The sequence below is a fragment of the Haliotis cracherodii genome, unplaced genomic scaffold (assembly GCF_022045235.1).
Source record: "Haliotis cracherodii isolate W230 unplaced genomic scaffold, xgHalCrac1.p SCAF_7, whole genome shotgun sequence".
NCBI classification, from domain to species: domain Eukaryota; kingdom Metazoa; phylum Mollusca; class Gastropoda; order Lepetellida; family Haliotidae; genus Haliotis; species Haliotis cracherodii.
Window position 1 is genome coordinate 24,015,128 of NW_027266330.1, and position 18,308 is coordinate 24,033,435.

Consider the following 18,308-nt stretch of genomic DNA (forward strand, 5'->3'; position numbering starts at 1 on the left):
CCCCCTGACTCCGCAGGCAGCTACCCTTGCCCTCATTGTGTTAAAGTCTGTGCTACAGCTGGAGCAAGGCGCTACCATATCATGGCCATTCACCGCAAAGTTGTATATAAGTGTGTGTGTGGAAGAGAGTATACGTACAAACCCAACCTGCTGAGACACCAGAAGTCCTGTGCTGCTTATATGGTGGGACAGAGTTCCACATCCAGCACTTGATGCTTCGGTCACTTTCAGGATCAATGATTTCTCTGTGCTATCATCATTACATGAAAGGCCCGTGACCAAAATCTGGCTGACAATATATGCTTAATCAACCTGTGAAATGTCAACAAGCCAGGAACTGGTTCTGTTGGTATAGATTCCTCAGAACCGAAATCAAGCGGTCTGGATCAAGAAGAATGTGCACCATGGTTTCAGAGTTCATTACACCAAATTCTGGAACTGTGTGATATGCAAGTGACAAGACGAAATGCCTGCAAGCAGAGCTTGGAATAGAAGATGTCTTGTTATTTATTTATTCTTTGACCACAATCGTTCAGAGTTATTGTTTATCAGAATTCTGGTGTCACATCGGAAGGCAAGAAGCTTGGTGGGGGTTTTCATGTACTTCCCAGAGTTATAATGACATTCATTTAAAGCACAAATGCATCTTCACTACAGATGTTATGGGTTGCCCCTTGTATGTCAGAAGATCCTACCAGTTGTCTAGAAGAGGGTGTTTTTGTTACTTTCAGATTATTATTATGGAGTTTTGGCAGGACCAGGCCAACCAAGTCGTCCTGCACAGCTTGGTGTTGACAAGCTCAGTGTTCAGGACTTCTGTCAGTCTCCCGAAGTGAGATCTGGAAGCTATCCATGTCCTGTGTGTGGCAGAGTGTTTGCTGGGACTGGAGCCAGATGGAACCATGTGTCCTCTGTCCATAATAAGACCAAGTTCATGTGTGTCTGTGGGAAGGTCTACCTTCATAGCCCTAGTTTGATTCGGCACAAAAAGATGTGTCCATTCTGTGTCAACCCCAAAGTGTAGTTGCCATATATCATGTCTTCTCAATGTGGGAGTGATCGGGTAGCCTAGTGGTTCAAGTGTTAGCTCGTCACGCCGAAGACCCGGGTTCGATTCCCCACATTGGTAAAATGTGTGAAGCCCATTTCTGATGTCCCCTGCTGTGATGTTGCTGGAATATTGCTAAAAGCGGCGTAAAACCATACTCACTCACTCACTCACTCTTCTCAAGGTGACAAAGAAATCTGGTGTTTCCATTGGTTCATGCTGGCATATTTGGGTAGAGAAGGGTCGAGTTGTTTGTTTGTCATTCTGATGGTATGATTTGCATAGTACATGGGTTCTATGACTCCATAGAACCTGGAAACCCAAAGTTGTATTCCTAAAAGAACAAAGAAAACAAAACTCTATGAATGTTAGAATATTTGATTTGGTGTGACCGCTTTCTTTGTTTTCCCTTTTGTTGTGTTTACATATTTACATATGGAAATTCTTATCACACTGACCGAACCATTGCGGACTCCAGGTCAGAGTAGGTTCCCAGTACCTAATACTTTCATACTTGTCACGAGAAGCAACTTGAAGGCGAACCGGGGAATCCAGGCTGTTAAAACACAATCCTCCACTTTTGCCTCGAATTGTTTTTTTCGCCGCTTGATTTTAGGTAGATTGACAATCCTTTTCTTCAATAATTTCCCTGGACATTTCTTATGCAGGCCTGTTGTAGACATGTATAAGCCAGAACACAAAGAATATGAAATGTAACAACTTGTGACTATCTTGCAAGGTACATGATGTTATGATTTCACAAAAAGATTTTTTTTGGATTGTTACAAAGCCAGCTGTGATCTGCACAATGCAATTTACCGCTTTGCTAGGTTGCTATTTATGCTTTCCGTGTTTTTGCTTACATATTTTGTTCATACTTACAAAATTTATGGACCCTATACACTAGACTTTACACTTGTTGGCGAACAAGGACAAACCAGCATTATTTAACATAGAAAAGAAGCACACATGAAAGAACTCGAGGAGAGTTAACATTGTACCCCTGTGGTATGGAAAGTTTATATAATTTTGCCATCCACTTGTTTATTTACTGGCTGCAGATATATTGCTTGAATAACTCCCATGTTTAACAAAAAACAAACAAAAATATATTCAGCAGTTGCTCGGAGTTCAATTTCAGATGTATTTCCGCAGGCACGTGTTGATGATATTTTGGACCATAAACGACTAGAAAAACATTTTGTTACTTTTTCAGGTCTCCATAGTTCTCAACGATTTCTTGAACACCAATGGCATGATGGCATAAACGTCACCGAGGAGTCAGGAAAAGCTGAATATTCTTACTGGCCGCCACAAGGAAGTCTGAAGTTCCGTCGTTGTTTTAGACCACTGCCTGAGCCAATAGGATCCAGATTCCCTTGTCCAGATTGCAATAAAATGTTTGCAAGCGCTGGGTCCAGGTCCAATCATATAACGGCTATCCATGCCAAACAGACTTTCTCTTGTGTTTGTGGCAAGTCCTATCCTTACAGTCAGAATTTACTGAGGCATAAACGATCCTGTGCTGTGTGTGTCGTGGATCAGTCAGCATAGACCTTGATGTGGAATGTTGGGAGATTTTGCAGCTCTGATTGTTTGTTTACCTTGATGTCGTGTAAAGAATTCTACTCCACCTGGATGTCATTCCCCACGTCGTCATTATCTGGTTCTCTTGTTATACCTCATTCCCCTGAACGTTTGATTATGTGGACGAAATCACAGGTTGAATTGCCAACAGTTTCTGACATAAATATGCTTTTCCATTGCTGATGCAAGCACGTCCTCATGCACAACTGCTCCTCCATGTTGGGTGTTGTTCCGCTTCCTACTCCATGCAGAGTTATTCTTGATCACAACTGTAAAGATAAATAATTACCTTGTTGAAGAACAAGAACAGGCCATTAAAGACGTTTTTGTTACTTTCAGGTAACCAATGCTCAAACAGATATGTTGACAATGTTCGGTCCGGACAACACGAAGATTCAGATCAGACTAGTCAGTCCTGGAAGGAACAACACAATTTACGTTCTCCATCACAAGAAAACCCTAACCCACCAAGCGGAGTGTTTCCATGCCCTCATTGTGAAAAAGTATTTTTAGGCTATGGTGCCCGATGGAGCCACATTGCTGCTATTCACCAGAAACTGGTTTATACTTGTATCTGTGGGAAGAAATACCCATACAGCCAGAGTTTGCAGAGACACAGACGAAAATGTTCTGTGTACATGGCACAGCTGTCTGGTGCTGACGAGATCTGGTGAACATGTCTTGAACACAGCTGTCTGGAGCTGACGAGATCTGGTGAACATGTCTTGAACACAGCTGTCTGGAGCTGACGAGATCTGGTGAACATGTCTTGAACGCAGATGTCTGTAGCTGACGAGATCTGGTGAACATGTCTGGAACATCTGTTCTTGTGGCTGTAACATATGATCAGCGTTTTATGTTCAAGAGTGTTCTTCTATGGCTGACCCTTAAGGAATTTCATATCGGCAGATATTTCTCTTCCAATGTTCTTCTGATTTTGTTCTGCTGTAGCTGACTCTTGAGTTAATTTCTTCTGAAATTGTGACTGTTTTGAAGGTCAGTCTCTGAGGTTCTTCATGTCTCCCTTCCTTTCCTTGCTGTTGCCATTTTGATGATATGATGGCATATCTATACATGACAGGGAGTGATGGTTTTCTTCTTAACCAGTTGTATATCTTGTTTGGTTAAATAACTTCATGGGGGGAGCTTGGTAGTCTTGTGGTTAAAGTGTTTGCTTGTTACATTGAAGTCTGAGGTTCTAATTAAAAAAGAAATTGGTATGATGGGTGAAATTCGTTCTTGGTGTCCCTTTTTAAAATATTGTAAAAAAGTGATATAAATTCTCACTAACCTCCTTACTAATAACTAGAAACAATATAAGAGTTGAAATACTTTTAATGACAGAATGACATTAGGTTACACGATAAATCAATATGTTCGTATTGGTTGTTACTTAAGTCCATACGATATCAGCACTTCTTGAGAACCTTTTCTTTTGTTTCTTTCAGATGATCTTGTTCAGGATTGTCATGGTATCATTCCCAATATCCATACCTTTGATAGGAGCTTTGCACTACCACAGGCTAGCTCAGGTCGGAGTCCATGCAGAGTTTATCCTGAGCCAGTCAATGGGAACTATCACTGCCCTGTCTGTGACAAAGTGTTTGCCAGTCATGGAGCACGATGGAACCATGTCGGCGCTGTACATGACCAACAGGTGTATGCTTGTGTGTGTGGCAAGAAATACAATTTCGGAACTTCCCTGTCCAGACATAAGAAATCTTGTTCTTGGTGCATCACAATGCCTCTCTGATGTAGCAGATGGTGATTGGTCATTCCTGACCAATGAAAATGCCAGACTGGTTATGGAGACTGTATATTACACAAAGTTTGTTGGCTTTGTGGTAGATGTGAGAGCTGATTGTGAAGAAGACCTGATCGAGTTCCCCACATGGGTTTATAATCAAATCAGTTGTTGGTGAATGCAAATTTGACTTTTCAAGGGAAGCAGTCACATTATTCAGGAGACATTGATCATTGTTTTTGCATCATGGAAGAAACTCTTATAGTGGAATAACCAATATTTTCATCAGTTTGATCCATTTGTATCAAGGACATGATATGGACAGATTTGTTAAAAGCAAATTCTAAGACATTTCAAATTAAGTTTACTGTTCCTGATATTTGTTGCCGAAGGTTGTGTCCCTTTCAATTCATAGTTTGTATACAAGAAAACATCTTGTGATGTTAACGTTGTTTCTTTGACATAAAACATTTCCACGCACACACATCTGCAGGCAGTTACACCATACCTGAAACACCCAGAGTAGAAAGATGGACATGGAGCATGAACTTGAACCTGCTTTTTGTTGCTTGCAGGTTTTGTCCTTGAGAACACCTTCCCCGCAGGGCTTAATGTAGCCCTTGGACATAGTCATGGCAGACCATTTGCAGAGCAAGCCCACAATACTCTGATGCAATCACACGTTCCTACCCACACAGGGCTGTTCCCATGTTCTCAGTGTGACAAAGTGTTCTCTAGTCGGGGGGCCAGATGGAACCATGTTAAGGCTATCCATGACCAGGCCACCTTTGCCTGTGTCTGTGGTGTGACTTACAAGTACTGCAATGCTTTGTCCAGGCACAAGAAGAAGTGTTCCATGTGTGTTGGGTATCACAGATAGGAGATTTACCAGAAACTTCCTGTGAATGGCTGGTGTATTTTCAGACCACATAGCATTTCAGGTCAGGTTCAGCCGAACTGGAATATTTCAGTTGAACATACAGGATATCAGTGTGGACTGGGTTAGAAATACTTTCCTGTTTGTCACAGATCTCTGAGTTTAGAGGACTCCCTTTCTTCTGAATATCTTGCAGTAGCTAATGAATATGCAGTGTGTCAATGGGTACTTTTTGTTGTTTCAGGTTCAGTTGGTTATGGAGGTGCTTCTCGACAAGCTGTAACATTGCTCAGAGGGCAAGCTTATCATGGACGAGGTCCAATAGGTGTTCGGTTGTCAGAAGGGGGTCTGGATGACGGTGGGGGTCTGGATGACGGTGGGGGTCAGTGGTCGGTAGGGAGTCAGGGTGATGAATGGGATCAGTGGCGTCAATCTGATCCAGGGACCCAGGGGGGCCAGGGGACGTATCCGTGTCCGAATTGCGATCGGGCGTTTGTGACAAGCACTGCCAGGAAATATCATGTTGAGGCTGTACATGATCTTATGATCTTTACCTGTGTCTGTGGGAAGATGTACAAGTACCGATCAAGCTTACAGAAACATTTGAGAAACAGTAAAGTGTGCGCTGCACAAACGAGTCATGCGAAGTCATCACGGGGCAGTGAAGTGACGATGACAACTTTCCACTGATTCGAGGGCAGCGGCAATGTATTTGTCCTATATCTTCACTCTTCACTCAGATCTGAAATACTTCATGATGTTACTTCTGTTGAATAAGTGTGTTTTGTTTGAGTTTTTTTTTCTAAAGCAAAGCCAGATGTTTTACTTATTATTTCAAACAATCACTTTCAGCATTTTGTGTTTGTTTCTTCACCAGATAATAACTTCAATGTGAAGTTTATGCGTTATGTGGCTTTTCCATTGGACGAGATGTTGGTCACATAACTGAAACTGAAGTGACTCTCATTCTGTGAAGGTTCATACACCAATGAACTCACTCAAAGTGGAAGTCAATTCTTATATACTATCAAAACTGAATAGGCCAAAACAAATTGCTTTGGACATGTAGGGGCACGGGTGGCCCAATCATCTCAGGCGCCGTGGTTCGCTGTGAAGAAGTGTGTCCTTCAGGCACGCCAGAAACCTATCATTGAGGGTTCGAATCCCGGTTCGCCCCAATTATGTTTCTAGGTTTGTTAGCACCATACCCATGCTCGTGGGTTTCACCGAAGTGGTAAACGTCTGAGACCTGCATCACTTGGGGCTTTCCTCCCACATTAAGCTGACACGCCGTGATATAACTGGAATACTGTTAAAAGCAGCGTTAAACTAAACTCACCCACTCACTCATTTTGGTGTTGATGTACGACAGAAGAACATACTGATGTTATTGCTTTTTATCAATTCTATGTAGTTCAGCATAAATCATCGTTTCTTGAGCTACATATGCAGGATTTTACTTTTATAATGTTAATAATGAGGTTTAGCAAGGTCACGTCTTGTTGGTCATTTTTCTACAGTGCAAGAGTCTCTTTAAAAGGCAACAGGAACCAGAACTGTTGCTTGGTTTATATCAAGGAGATTGGAACATTCTTGTACACAGGATATTACCCCGTGGTTGGATTTTGTATACAGATTGTGAATACAGTACTTACATGTTTGTACAATAATTGTCATAATAAACAATCATATGAATAATAGTATAAGCCTTAGCTTGTGTTTGCTACTAAGGACTGAAATATAGAAACAATCATTTCCGGTTGTCTGTTGCATAGGGAGTGAACGTTGTTTTATGCCAGCGAGTGGTTGATTGCATGGTGCAATCCATGTTTTTCTTGATAAGGTAACACACAATTATCCTGGTCACACAGTGTTTGTTTTGTTTGTGTGTTGTTTAATGCCGCACTCAGCAATATTCCAGCTATATGACGGCAGTTTGTAAGTAATCGAGTCTGGACCAGACAGTCCAGTAGTTGACAGCATGAGCATCGATCCATGCATTTGGGATCGATGACATCCATCAACCAAGTCAGCGACCCTGACCACCTGATCCCGTTAGTCACCTCTTACGACAAGCATGGGTTGCTGAAGACCTATTCTACCCCGGATCTTCACGGGTCTTGTCACACACACTGACCTCCTCATCCTTGCTTGTCATTCCACATGACAACATCAGGCACTTGGGCATTGTTTACCCTGAAATTACCACGGGTATAATTGAAGTTAACCAATACAGTTCACACAGGTGTATGATACATTGAACACACCATTACGATCGATTCAGGCTAGTATTTACGATTTTGAGCCTAAAAATCTGCCAATAAGTTTGTCTCTCTCCCCACCCCCCTTAATTACTAATTTTATCATTTCTATTTACACACATAAAATATGCAAATTGATTTTTGCACTGGCAACATGAAGCATTCTACTGCTGACAAATGAGAGCTATGTATTCATTTCACATCGTGTTTACAAATAACCATCAGTGATATAAGGTGTCTGATTGGTCATTATGTTAAAACACACTCAAGTCATTTTGTCGATTGATCCTTGCAGCTGCAGACAGGGAACTATTTGCATGTGCACCACTATTACCTCAAAACTTGAAGCGGTAGTGAAATAACGGTGAAAGCGTTCACTCGTCACACGAAAGGCCAGGGTTCGATGATACGGCTTGAATGTTGCAGAAGAGGATGTTTAACAATGCTCGATCACTCACTCACTCACTCAAACACTCACTCAAACACTCAAACACTCACTGGTCAGGTTGAAAACCAGATCTGATTTCAACAAGGACGCAGTTGTCACCCAATTCTTGGTGCGTCTGTGATGATACTGCTTTAAGATGTCAAACAACACTCACTCAAACACTCACTGGTCAGGTCGAAGACCTGTTCTGATTTCAACAAGGACACAATTTTTTGCCCATTTCCTGCTGCGTCCGTGATGATACTGCTTTAAGGAACACTCACAAGCCCACTCACTCACTCACTCACTCACTCACTCACTCACTCACTCATTCATTCACTGGTCAAGTTGAAGACCTGATCTGATTCCCACAAGGATACAACGTGTTCACCCCATTCTGCTTAGCATCTCTCACTTTTCATTGTAGCTAGAACTAGCCAACACCCATACTCTAAAACCACAGCCTTTTATCACTGTTGGCAGGACACAGGTGACAATGTTGTTTCATCCCTACCCTAATCAAACTCAGTCTCTTCGTATCTAGCGATGTTTCATTTGTTACTTTCAGATTCAAATCAGCTTATCCCCAATGATGCTAGGTGGCCGTGGCCAAAGCTGGCCACATACACGTCCCAGTTTCCACCATATGTACCGACTAGCCACCCTTTGTCAGTTCATGACGAGTCGTCCCCAGGCAGCACGACCAAGAAGAAGTCCATTTGTGACATCTGTGGCCGGGTGTTCAATGATAGCACTGCTAGAAGGGTTCATAGGCAGGCTGTCCATGAGAATATCGTGCATGTGTGTGTGTGTGGGAAGACCTATCGCTACATGAGATCTCTGAAGAAACATCAACAAGCTGGTGTTTGCCCTGGAGAGTCCTCAGAAAATACACACACTGACATTATTTAGGGGGGGGAAGGAAATTGGCTGATGTTGTTAGAAGGTAGATCAAGATCTGGATGTAAATTTCTTTTTTAGAAATTATTTAATTTCCTGCATTGTGTATTTAAAGAGAAAAACAGACAAGGTACAAGGAATTACAGATTATATTCCCGAGTGAATGAATGGTGTAAGTCCCAAACCTTTAGCATTTGTTCACAAGAGACAGATAATCTTTAATTCTGAGTTCCAAGTTGTTTATTCTTTTTATTACTTACTGGCTTTTTAAGAGAATATAAGGAAAAGCATTAAATGTCAACACTAGTGATGAACTTCACTGAAGGCAGCCTTTTGTTCAGGTGGTGTCATGTAATCCATTTGTGATGTCATTAAAAAGGATGATGTCATATTGTATTTTCTTTAACAATGACGCACTGTGATGTCATAGCTTCAACTGACCAATCAGCATTGAGAATCACATGTTATTACACACGATCATTCTACCCTCATGGGAAATATTCAGTGTTTCTTTCTTCCAATCATGAACACTATGGCTTAAGTTAACATGTCACAGGAGTGAGTGAGTCAGTTGGATTTTATGCTGCTTTGAACAGTATTTCTGTTATATCATGGCTTGTCAACTTCATGTAGGAGGAAAGTCCAAAGTTTGCTTCTTTTGTAAAACCCAGCGTAATATTTTTTTCATATGTAGGAACTAGGATCTGCATGTACAATTTAGATTGTATCTAAATACATTTTGCCAGGACTATGGTCAAACTATTCCCAATCTGAAATTTTGTACCCATGACCTACAATGGGTACCAGAGTGCATTGGGTAATCATGGGTTGGGTACCTGGGTAGTACATTTGGACTCGTCCCTGCCCTAAGATCTATATATTGCAATAAAAAATTGTGCCAATGCACAGCCCTGCTACATACACACACCTGCTATTAAAATGATTAGCATCAAAATCATATGTGTCATGAAAAGATAAAGTCAACAGACACTAGAACTTGTTTTTGTTACTTTCAGGTTTTGGCTATGCAGGCTACACAGACAAAGGTTTTGGACAGCATGTGACCAAAACTGAAGCAAATATATACAGCTTTGGGCGAGCTGCATCTCAAATTACTTCTGAACACTTGGTATCTGTCGATACGGAAGATCCATTTTCACGTAGACTGTTGGCTTGTAATATATGTGACAAAACATTTTCCAACCCGGACACAAGGAGAATACATTTTGAAGCTGTTCACAGCAACATCACTTTTACCTGTGTCTGTGGGAAGGTGTACAAATACCGCAGTGCACTCAGTAGGCACAAGAAGTTCTGTGAGAAGGTCCTAGCTAATCACAAGTAGGTTCAGATCCAAGGTGAGGTGAGGTGAGGTGAGGTGAAATTAGGTTTAACGTCGCGTCGAAGATTATTGCACCTATATAACGACGTGCATGCACGTGTGTGTATGTGGCTGCTTGTACTAGTCCGGCCTGATGCCGATTTATAGTGCTAGCTCACTGAGATACCATGCCGCAGTTTAACATGAATACCCCACTCAGACACAGTATACTGACTCCAAGCCGACCAGTCCTTGTTTTAGCCCCTAATGCCGAGCGCCAGACAGGATAAAAACAAGTACCATCTTTTAACGTCTTTTGGTATGACGCGGACGGGGATCGAACCCCGGACCTTCAGCTCTCCGGGGTACAAATCCAAGCAGGAACTACATGTTGGATGTGCATTGAGTTAAACAACGATGTAGACTTCAGCTGAGTTTTGGAACCACATGGATCTTTTGTACTGCAGATGATTCATTCATACTGTTGGGCTTGTACGGATTGTAATTTGGGAAAGTTGGTGGCTATGCCTCATTGTTTGCAGAGTTGGTCAGGTAGCATAGTTTGTGATGCGTTTACTCTTAGAACCAAAGACCAAGTTAAAATGAAGCCTATTCTTTGCATCTGCCATTTTGGTGGAGCTGGAATATTTCTAAGAAGGACAAAAAAACCTTTGTTGCTCATTGTCCACTCGCATGCTCACTCGCTCTCTGTCAGCTGTAGGTCAGAGAATATTGTTCATGCTGATGTTTGTGGTCTTTGGGTCTGATCTTTGATACTATGTTGTTGTACACATCAGGCGACTTATCCTTAGAAAAGCACTCAAAGGATTATTACAAGGATAAACAAAAGACTGGGGCTACATGTGTCTGTATCTAACTGAGAGTGGGAGGAGGGGTCAGGCTGAAGACCTCACTGGTTTCTCATTGGCCTCGGTCAGTTCCCTTCGCCGGGAAAAGCTGCAAAATTGCTGATGCGGCGTTAAGCAATGTTCACTCACTCACTCAGTCAGTTCCCTACATGGAAAAATATGCAAGAAATAATGAACCACGCTGGACAGATACAGCTGACAGCGACATGAAGCCAAATTTGGGAATCCTATGGAAATGGGAGCAACACTTACAATTTGTCATGTCATTGTACAATTAGTGAACACATGAGGGTTCACTTGCACAAAGTGATCTTAGCTCTACGCCCATCGTAACTCTGATAGGTTAATATAGACTTGCAATAATTGTAGCGCTAATATCGCTTTGAGCAAGTGGGCCTAGGTGTGCTGGAAATGTTTGAGTAACCAGTTATGGCTGGGTTGAACAAGGTCATAAAACTTGATGACTGAAGTCAAACCTCAATGTCTCAATGTCATGCGTAACAACATCAAGACCTAACATAAAGATTGGCAACAAACAAGAACACAGTCTTCCTTTAAAACAGTCTGTCACGCAAACTTAAGGAGGCTACGAGGCCCAACCTGCCTTTTCAGAAAGAAATGTCAATAAGACTTGGCCATAGGACCAGTCACTTAAGTTGCAAACTGTGAAAGAAGAACTATTGTTCAAACATGTACCATATTCTACATAATAAGCGCCCAGGGTGCTCTCAAAATTAGAAATAGGTGGCTTTTATTAGAATATTATTTTGGTGGAAAAAAACCAAACAGTTAAAAGATCGTTAATTTCGTGGTTCATGCTGACAGCCTGAAATGTTTAGATACGACACATATTTTTTCAGAATTTTATTGCCCATAATTAAGGGTGCTTATGACACATGATTGAGTGTGTATTTTACACAAATAAATTGAAGTCTTGTGTACATTGATCAGTCAGAAGGGATTGTTCACTTGCCAATATATTAGCAAATATCGCCATGGGCGCTTATTACACCAAATACAGTATATGTCAGGGATCCAGAATTTGTCAGTGGTCACAATGCTGAGGATATTCCTCCTTTAGTGCTCACATCATGAAGGAAAGTCTCAACAGTTTTCTTTTATTCCTTGCAGGTATTGACATTGCTGGCATCCAGGAGAAGGTCAGGCATTTTTCTCCCCGATTTGGTTTCGGAAATAGCACTCCTACCAGTTTTGGTAGTTTTCCCATAACTGGTGCATCATGGCTTAGCAGTAGTGGTGGTCAGCAGGACTCGAAGGGCTTGTTTCAGTGTGACATTTGTGAGAAGGTTTTCAGAAGCCAAGACAGTCGAAAAGTCCACAAAGAAGCAGTGCATGAGAACAAGACGTTTGTCTGCATTTGTGGCAAGGTGTACAGGTCTAGCAGTGCTCTTAGCAGACATAAGAGGATATGTAGTGCTTATCAGGCACAGTTATAGTGGTAGACTACTAGGGAGCCCATCACCCATCGGGTCAAAGCTGGAACACTTTGATGAAGCAGCATGGACTTCGGGATACTGTTCTCTGTGGCAAGGTGTACAGGTCTAGCAGTGCTTCAAGCAAGCACAAGCAGATATGTTGTGCTCTTCAGGCTCAGCTAGATTTGTACGGTGACCATCACCCATCGGGTCAAAGTTGGAACACTTTGATGAAGCAGCATGGACTTCGGGATACTGTTCTCTGTGGCAAGGTGTACAGGTCTAGCAGTGCTTCAAGCAGACACAAGCAGATGTGTTGTGCTCTTCAGGCTCAGCTAGATTTGTAGGGTGACCATCACCCATCGGGTCAAAGTTGGAACGCTTTGATGAAGCAGCATGGACTTCGGGATACTGTTCTCTGTGGCAAGGTGTACAGGTCTAGCAGTGCTTCAAGCAGGCACAAGCAGATGTGTTGTGCTCTTCAGGCTCAGCTAGATTTGTAGGGTGACCATCACCCATCGGGTCAAAGTTGGAACGCTTTGAAATATTATTTCATGCCAGGAAGCAGCTGGCTTTCAGGATTCTGTTGTCTTGTTTGTGGCAAGGTGTGAAGGTCCAGCAGTGTTCTAAGCAGCCAAGAGGATGTGTTGTGCTCTTCAGGCTGAGCTAGACTAGTTGCAAAACATGCAACACTTTGATGAACTTTGAACTACTGTTTTTTAAATATTATTTGCTGCCAGTATGCATCACTAGTATGTTTGTGGTGATGTGTGTAGGTCCAGCAGTGGTCTTAGCAGACAAGTGGATGTGTTGTGCTAATCCATCTCAGCTGGACAACCAGGGTCAGTCAACATGGAACACATGTAATAGTACTTTGAAGTACTTTTGGATGTCAGGGATAAGCATGGCCCTTTTGCTTTTGTTGTTGACAATAACTTTTCAGTTTCATTTTAGCTCATTTCTACTGCCAAAGAACATTAGCTGAGAGAACAGTCGTTTGACTGGTTCTTGATTCTGTTGGGAGAGGAGACTATGGTTTAAGTCGTTGTGTCAAAGGACAGAATTATGAACCCTTGGTATATTACTCCAGAAGTTTGCTCAGTTAGGGAATAAATCCTTTTACCCACACAGTCATTGCCTGGTGACAGCCGTTAATATAAGCCAAAGTAACCATGATGTGTGTCTCAATACATTTGCTGCAAGCTGATTAAAACATTGAAGTTCCAATGAGCATGACATCAGTTAAACATTTGTTTTTCTTGTTACTTGGTTTACAGATCTGCTAACCCTAAATTTAAGAAATGTTGAAAAAATTGAAACAAGATTTCCCATCGATTCTTTTAATATTTCACTGGAGGAAAAAACAGGTGTCTCAGGATTAGGTCCAGTATCAAGACCTGAAATGGTATGAAAGAGAGTAGGTTTGATGTATGCTACTCAAAAGAAGTTGAGGACCACCCGATTCTTTCCTATATATTGTTTACTTTGTATGTCTTGTTCCCGACCCGTGAAGATCTGGGGTAGAATAGGTCTTCAGCAACCCATGCTTGCCGTAAAGGGCGACTATGCTTGTCGAAAGAGGCGACTAATGGGATCAGGTGGTCAGGCTCGCTGACTTGGTTGATGCATGTCATCGATCCCAACTGCGTTGATCGATGCTCATGATATCAATCACTGGATGGTCTGGTCCAGACTCGATTATTTACAGAGCGCCATCATATAGCTGGAATATTGCTGTGTGCGGCATCAAACAAAAACAAACAAACTTGTACCAGATTATCTTTTGCTCTTAAACTTAAATATCTAGTCATGAGTTCAACATACCCAACTGACCTCTTCAACAAATATGTATTTTGTTTGCAATTGGATTTGAATTCCACCACCTGAAGATCTGTAGACAGTAATTAAACAAAAGACCTTTCATGTTATTTGCATTGGTACAACCAGCTGATTATTCTTTGAATAATGATGTGATGGTCTTGGCATATATGCATATTTCTTAAACAAGTCTGTATTTTTTTTACGCTGGTATTCCTGCGAGTCTTCTGCAGCCTCACTGTTCTGTACAAGATGATGTTAGCACCGTCACTAGACCATAGCCACCAACTGCTTTGCATTGTTTGTATTTGTTGTGAATTTGAAATTAAGTTTATTACTTAAGTTTATATTAAGAAATATGATTCTCCCTTATTTCATTCAAATAATATGCCAAATTACGGACAACATTTGCTAAGACATGGGTAAGGAGACGGCCATTAATTGGCCTTTCACAACTTTCTCAACTGGTATGGACTCTATTTATGGTGTTGCCTCAGTCCAACCAAGACATTCCACGAGTATTAATGTTGATTAAAGTCATTAAGGTTGATGACATAAAAACATAGATACTAAGCGATAAAATTATCAGCTGAGTTTCGGAATCACATAGGTGTATTGTACTGTGGAGATTCATATCGTTGGCTTTGGTGTCTCGACCAGAACATCGTAACAACGTACAAATTTGAATTTGGGAAAGTTGGCAGCTGTACTCGATTCAGGCTGCAACAATGACTGCACATGGGTCCAGCTATTACACATGGGAAGGACAGTGTTCGTTTTTCTGGACAATTGTTTTGATATTTTTACACCATTTTAAATGTACTACTCAACTCGTGATGGAGATATTTTTATCTTTCCATGATACAAAAATGATTCTCATAACATGTCAAGAATCTAAATAATTCTGACATATCTTATTTTCCCTGTTTAAAGTTGAGTAGTATACATACATATTAAGTAGGGATGTCATGGATTCATCAGTGCATCATGTACTTACATCTGAGGGGGTGTCGTGGCCCAGTCGTCTAAGGCTCATGATTCGCTGTGCAGAGTTGCATCCCTTGGGGATGCCAGAAACCTATGATTGTGGGTTCCAATCCCGGTTCACCACGATTATGTTTGTAGGTTTGTCAGCACCATACCCGTGCTCGTGGGTTTCACCGAAGTGGTAAACATCTGAGACCTGCATCACTTCGGGCTTTCCTCCCACATTAAGCTGACACGCCGTGATATAACTGGAATAATGTTAAAAGCGGCGTAAAACCCAACTCACTCACTCACTCACTCACTCACTCACTCACTCACTTACACCTAATTCAGGTTACGCCTACTCATGTATCGATTCATGTTTTAATTATGCATCAACCCACCCAAATAACTTCTAGGGCGAACATACCATTAAACAAAACAAAATGATTGCAGGATAATATTGGAACAAGACGACATTAACCAGTCATGTAAGTTCAAACAAACAGGATGTTAGGGAGTGACCATTTGATATTCTTGGGAGGTCTGGGATTTTTTTTCCAAATTAGATAATATTTCAGGTACAGCTATAAATAAGATGTTTTTATGTTTAAAAGTATGAGCCTGAATTATTTTTAAAGAAAGACACCTCCCAACAATGTTATTTTTGTGGAGGGAATTTCTTATTTTTCAACAGACTGAAGCAGAATTATATTTTTAAGAATTTTTGGGAACAATTTATTTTTTTCTTGTAAAATTCCAGGACGGCCCCAGGATATCAAATGATTGGTCCCTGAGCAACAACCTCTTGTCTCATGGAGAAAAGGGCGGTCGGGTAGCCTAGTGGTTAAAGCATTCGCTTGTCACGCCAAAGACTTGGGTTCGATTCCCGACATAGGTACAATGTGTGAAGCCCATTTCTTGTGTCCCCCGCCATGATATTGCTGGAAAATTGCTAAAAGCGGCGTAAAACCAAACTCACTCACTCACTCATGGAGAACATGAAACAACAGCACCAATGAAGCCAGGAGATATGTATGAGTATGTTATGTAATCCTGACATCTCTGAGATTGAACATCCACACATGTTCCCATTGTTTAAGTATGAAAACATCCATCTTAGTTTATAGAAGAGTCATGGAAATAAAGATATTTATTTATACCCTTGTTTTTGTTATAGATATATAAACCATTTAAAGTTTCTTCTGTTGTAAGTTAAGGCAAAATGGGGTTTAACGTCATGGTCAAGATTCCACTTATATAGCACTGTGTGCATGCGTGCGTGTGTCGGGCTACATGCCTAGCTGCTTGTATTAGCCCAGACTAATGTCAGTTTTGTCATACTATCCTACTTAGATTGCATGTCGCGGTTTAACATTTATACGCCACTCAGACACTGGACTATTTCTGAGTGCTGCATTAAACAACAAACAATCAAACAAACACTCAGACACAGTATAATGACTCCAAGCTGACCAGTGCTTGTTTTAGCCCCTTAATGCCGAAAGCCAAGCAGGGAAACAGCTATCATATTTCAATGTCTTTTGGTATGGCACAGCCAGGGATCGGAACACCTGTCTTCTGCTCTCCGGGCAGATGCTCTTTCCTCGAGACCAAGGAGGCAGTCCTAAATTATGTTATAGGTAAAGCTGCAAGACCGACAAGACAAACTTAACAAACACTGCTCATATTGCAACTTATACAGGTGAATATTTGGTGAATAAAAAATAATCTGATATGTCTTTCTTTTAATGATTGGGGGCACGGGTGGCTCAGTCGTCTAAGGCGCCGCGATTCGCTGTGCAGAGTTGCGTCCCTTGGGCATGCTAGAAACCTATGATTGTGGGTTCGAATCCCAGTTCGCCCCGATTATGTTTCTAGGTTTGTCAGCACCATACCCATGTTCATAGATTTCACCGAAGTGATAAACGTCGAAGACCTGCATCACTTCGGGCTTTCCTGACACGCCGCGATATAACTGGAATAATGTTAAAAGCGGCGTTAAACACAACTCACTCACTCTTTTAATGATTTTTTTTATATCTTTAGAGAAAAAGATTTCTGAAGAAGTCTAGGTTATTTTATTCAAACATACATTCAAAAATTATACACAGCTACAGTCCAGCCTTTTTCTCTTTATTTTTTTCAGAATATGATAGTTTGGCAGGAAGGGGTTATGAAGTCATGGCAGGAGGTAGCGGTGGTATGACAGGGAGTTACAGAGTGGCAGCAGGCACTGGGGATGTGGAGTGTCGAGACGGGAGAGTGTCCGAGAGTCACTACACATTCCCCTGTGAGCTGTGTGGGAAACTGTTCACAGATCAGTGGGTTTTAAAGCGACATAAGAAGGCCAAGCATGAACATGTGACGTATCCCTGTGTGTGTGGAAAGGTGTACAAGTATCAGTGTACTCTACACAAACATCAGAAAACCTGTCCTTTGTGTCCTCAGTGATGATGAGACCATGGAATCACTGAATAAAGGTATTCACAATGATGTAACTTGTAATGATGTAATGGTTGTAATGAATTTCATCCTTGCCTGTCCCTTGCATATTGGGATTCCCGGGACGATAGGTACCTGCACCCTTGCTTGTCTTCCTGTGGGGATTCCGGGACATGATAAGTTCCAGCACCCTTGCTTGTCTTCTTGTGGGGATTCCGGGACAGGATAGGTACCTGCATCCTTGCTTGTCTTCCTGTGGGGATTCCGGGACATGATAGGACCCAGCATCCTTGCTTGTCTTCTTGTGGGGATTCCGGGACATGATAGGTTCCAGCACCCTTGCTTGTCTTCCTGTGGGGATTCCGGGACATAATAGGTTCCAGGACACTTGCTTGTCTCCCTGTGGGGATTCCGGGACATGATAGGTTCCAACACCCTTGCTTGTCTCCCTGTGGGGATTCCGGGACATGATAGGTTCCAGCACCCTTGCTTGTCTTCCTGTGGGGATTCCGGGACATGATAGGTACCTGCACACTTGCTTGTCTTCCTGTGGGGATTCCGGGACATAATAGGTTCCAGCACCCTTGCTTGTCTTCCTGTGGGGATTCC

General features: G+C 41.8%; 1 protein-coding gene across 9 annotated transcripts in view; it reads left to right on the top strand.

Moving 5' to 3' along the window:
- Positions 1-18,308, top strand: part of LOC139447268 (uncharacterized) — a 97,629-nt gene that overhangs the window by 36,145 nt on the left and 43,176 nt on the right. Inside the window, exon 3 of one of the 9 annotated variants that reach the window (XM_071228543.1) lies at positions 5,501-6,872. The exons of 6 other annotated variants lie outside the window; for them this stretch is intronic. In XM_071228543.1, the coding sequence (XP_071084644.1) occupies positions 5,501-5,946 (446 nt within the window). In that variant the 3' untranslated portion in view covers positions 5,947-6,872. Of the gene's footprint in view, positions 1-2,264; positions 2,947-2,974; positions 4,051-5,500; positions 6,873-18,308 lie in introns of those variants that run through there. 2 more of the 9 variants (XM_071228555.1, XM_071228553.1) reach the window with 2 other exon arrangements.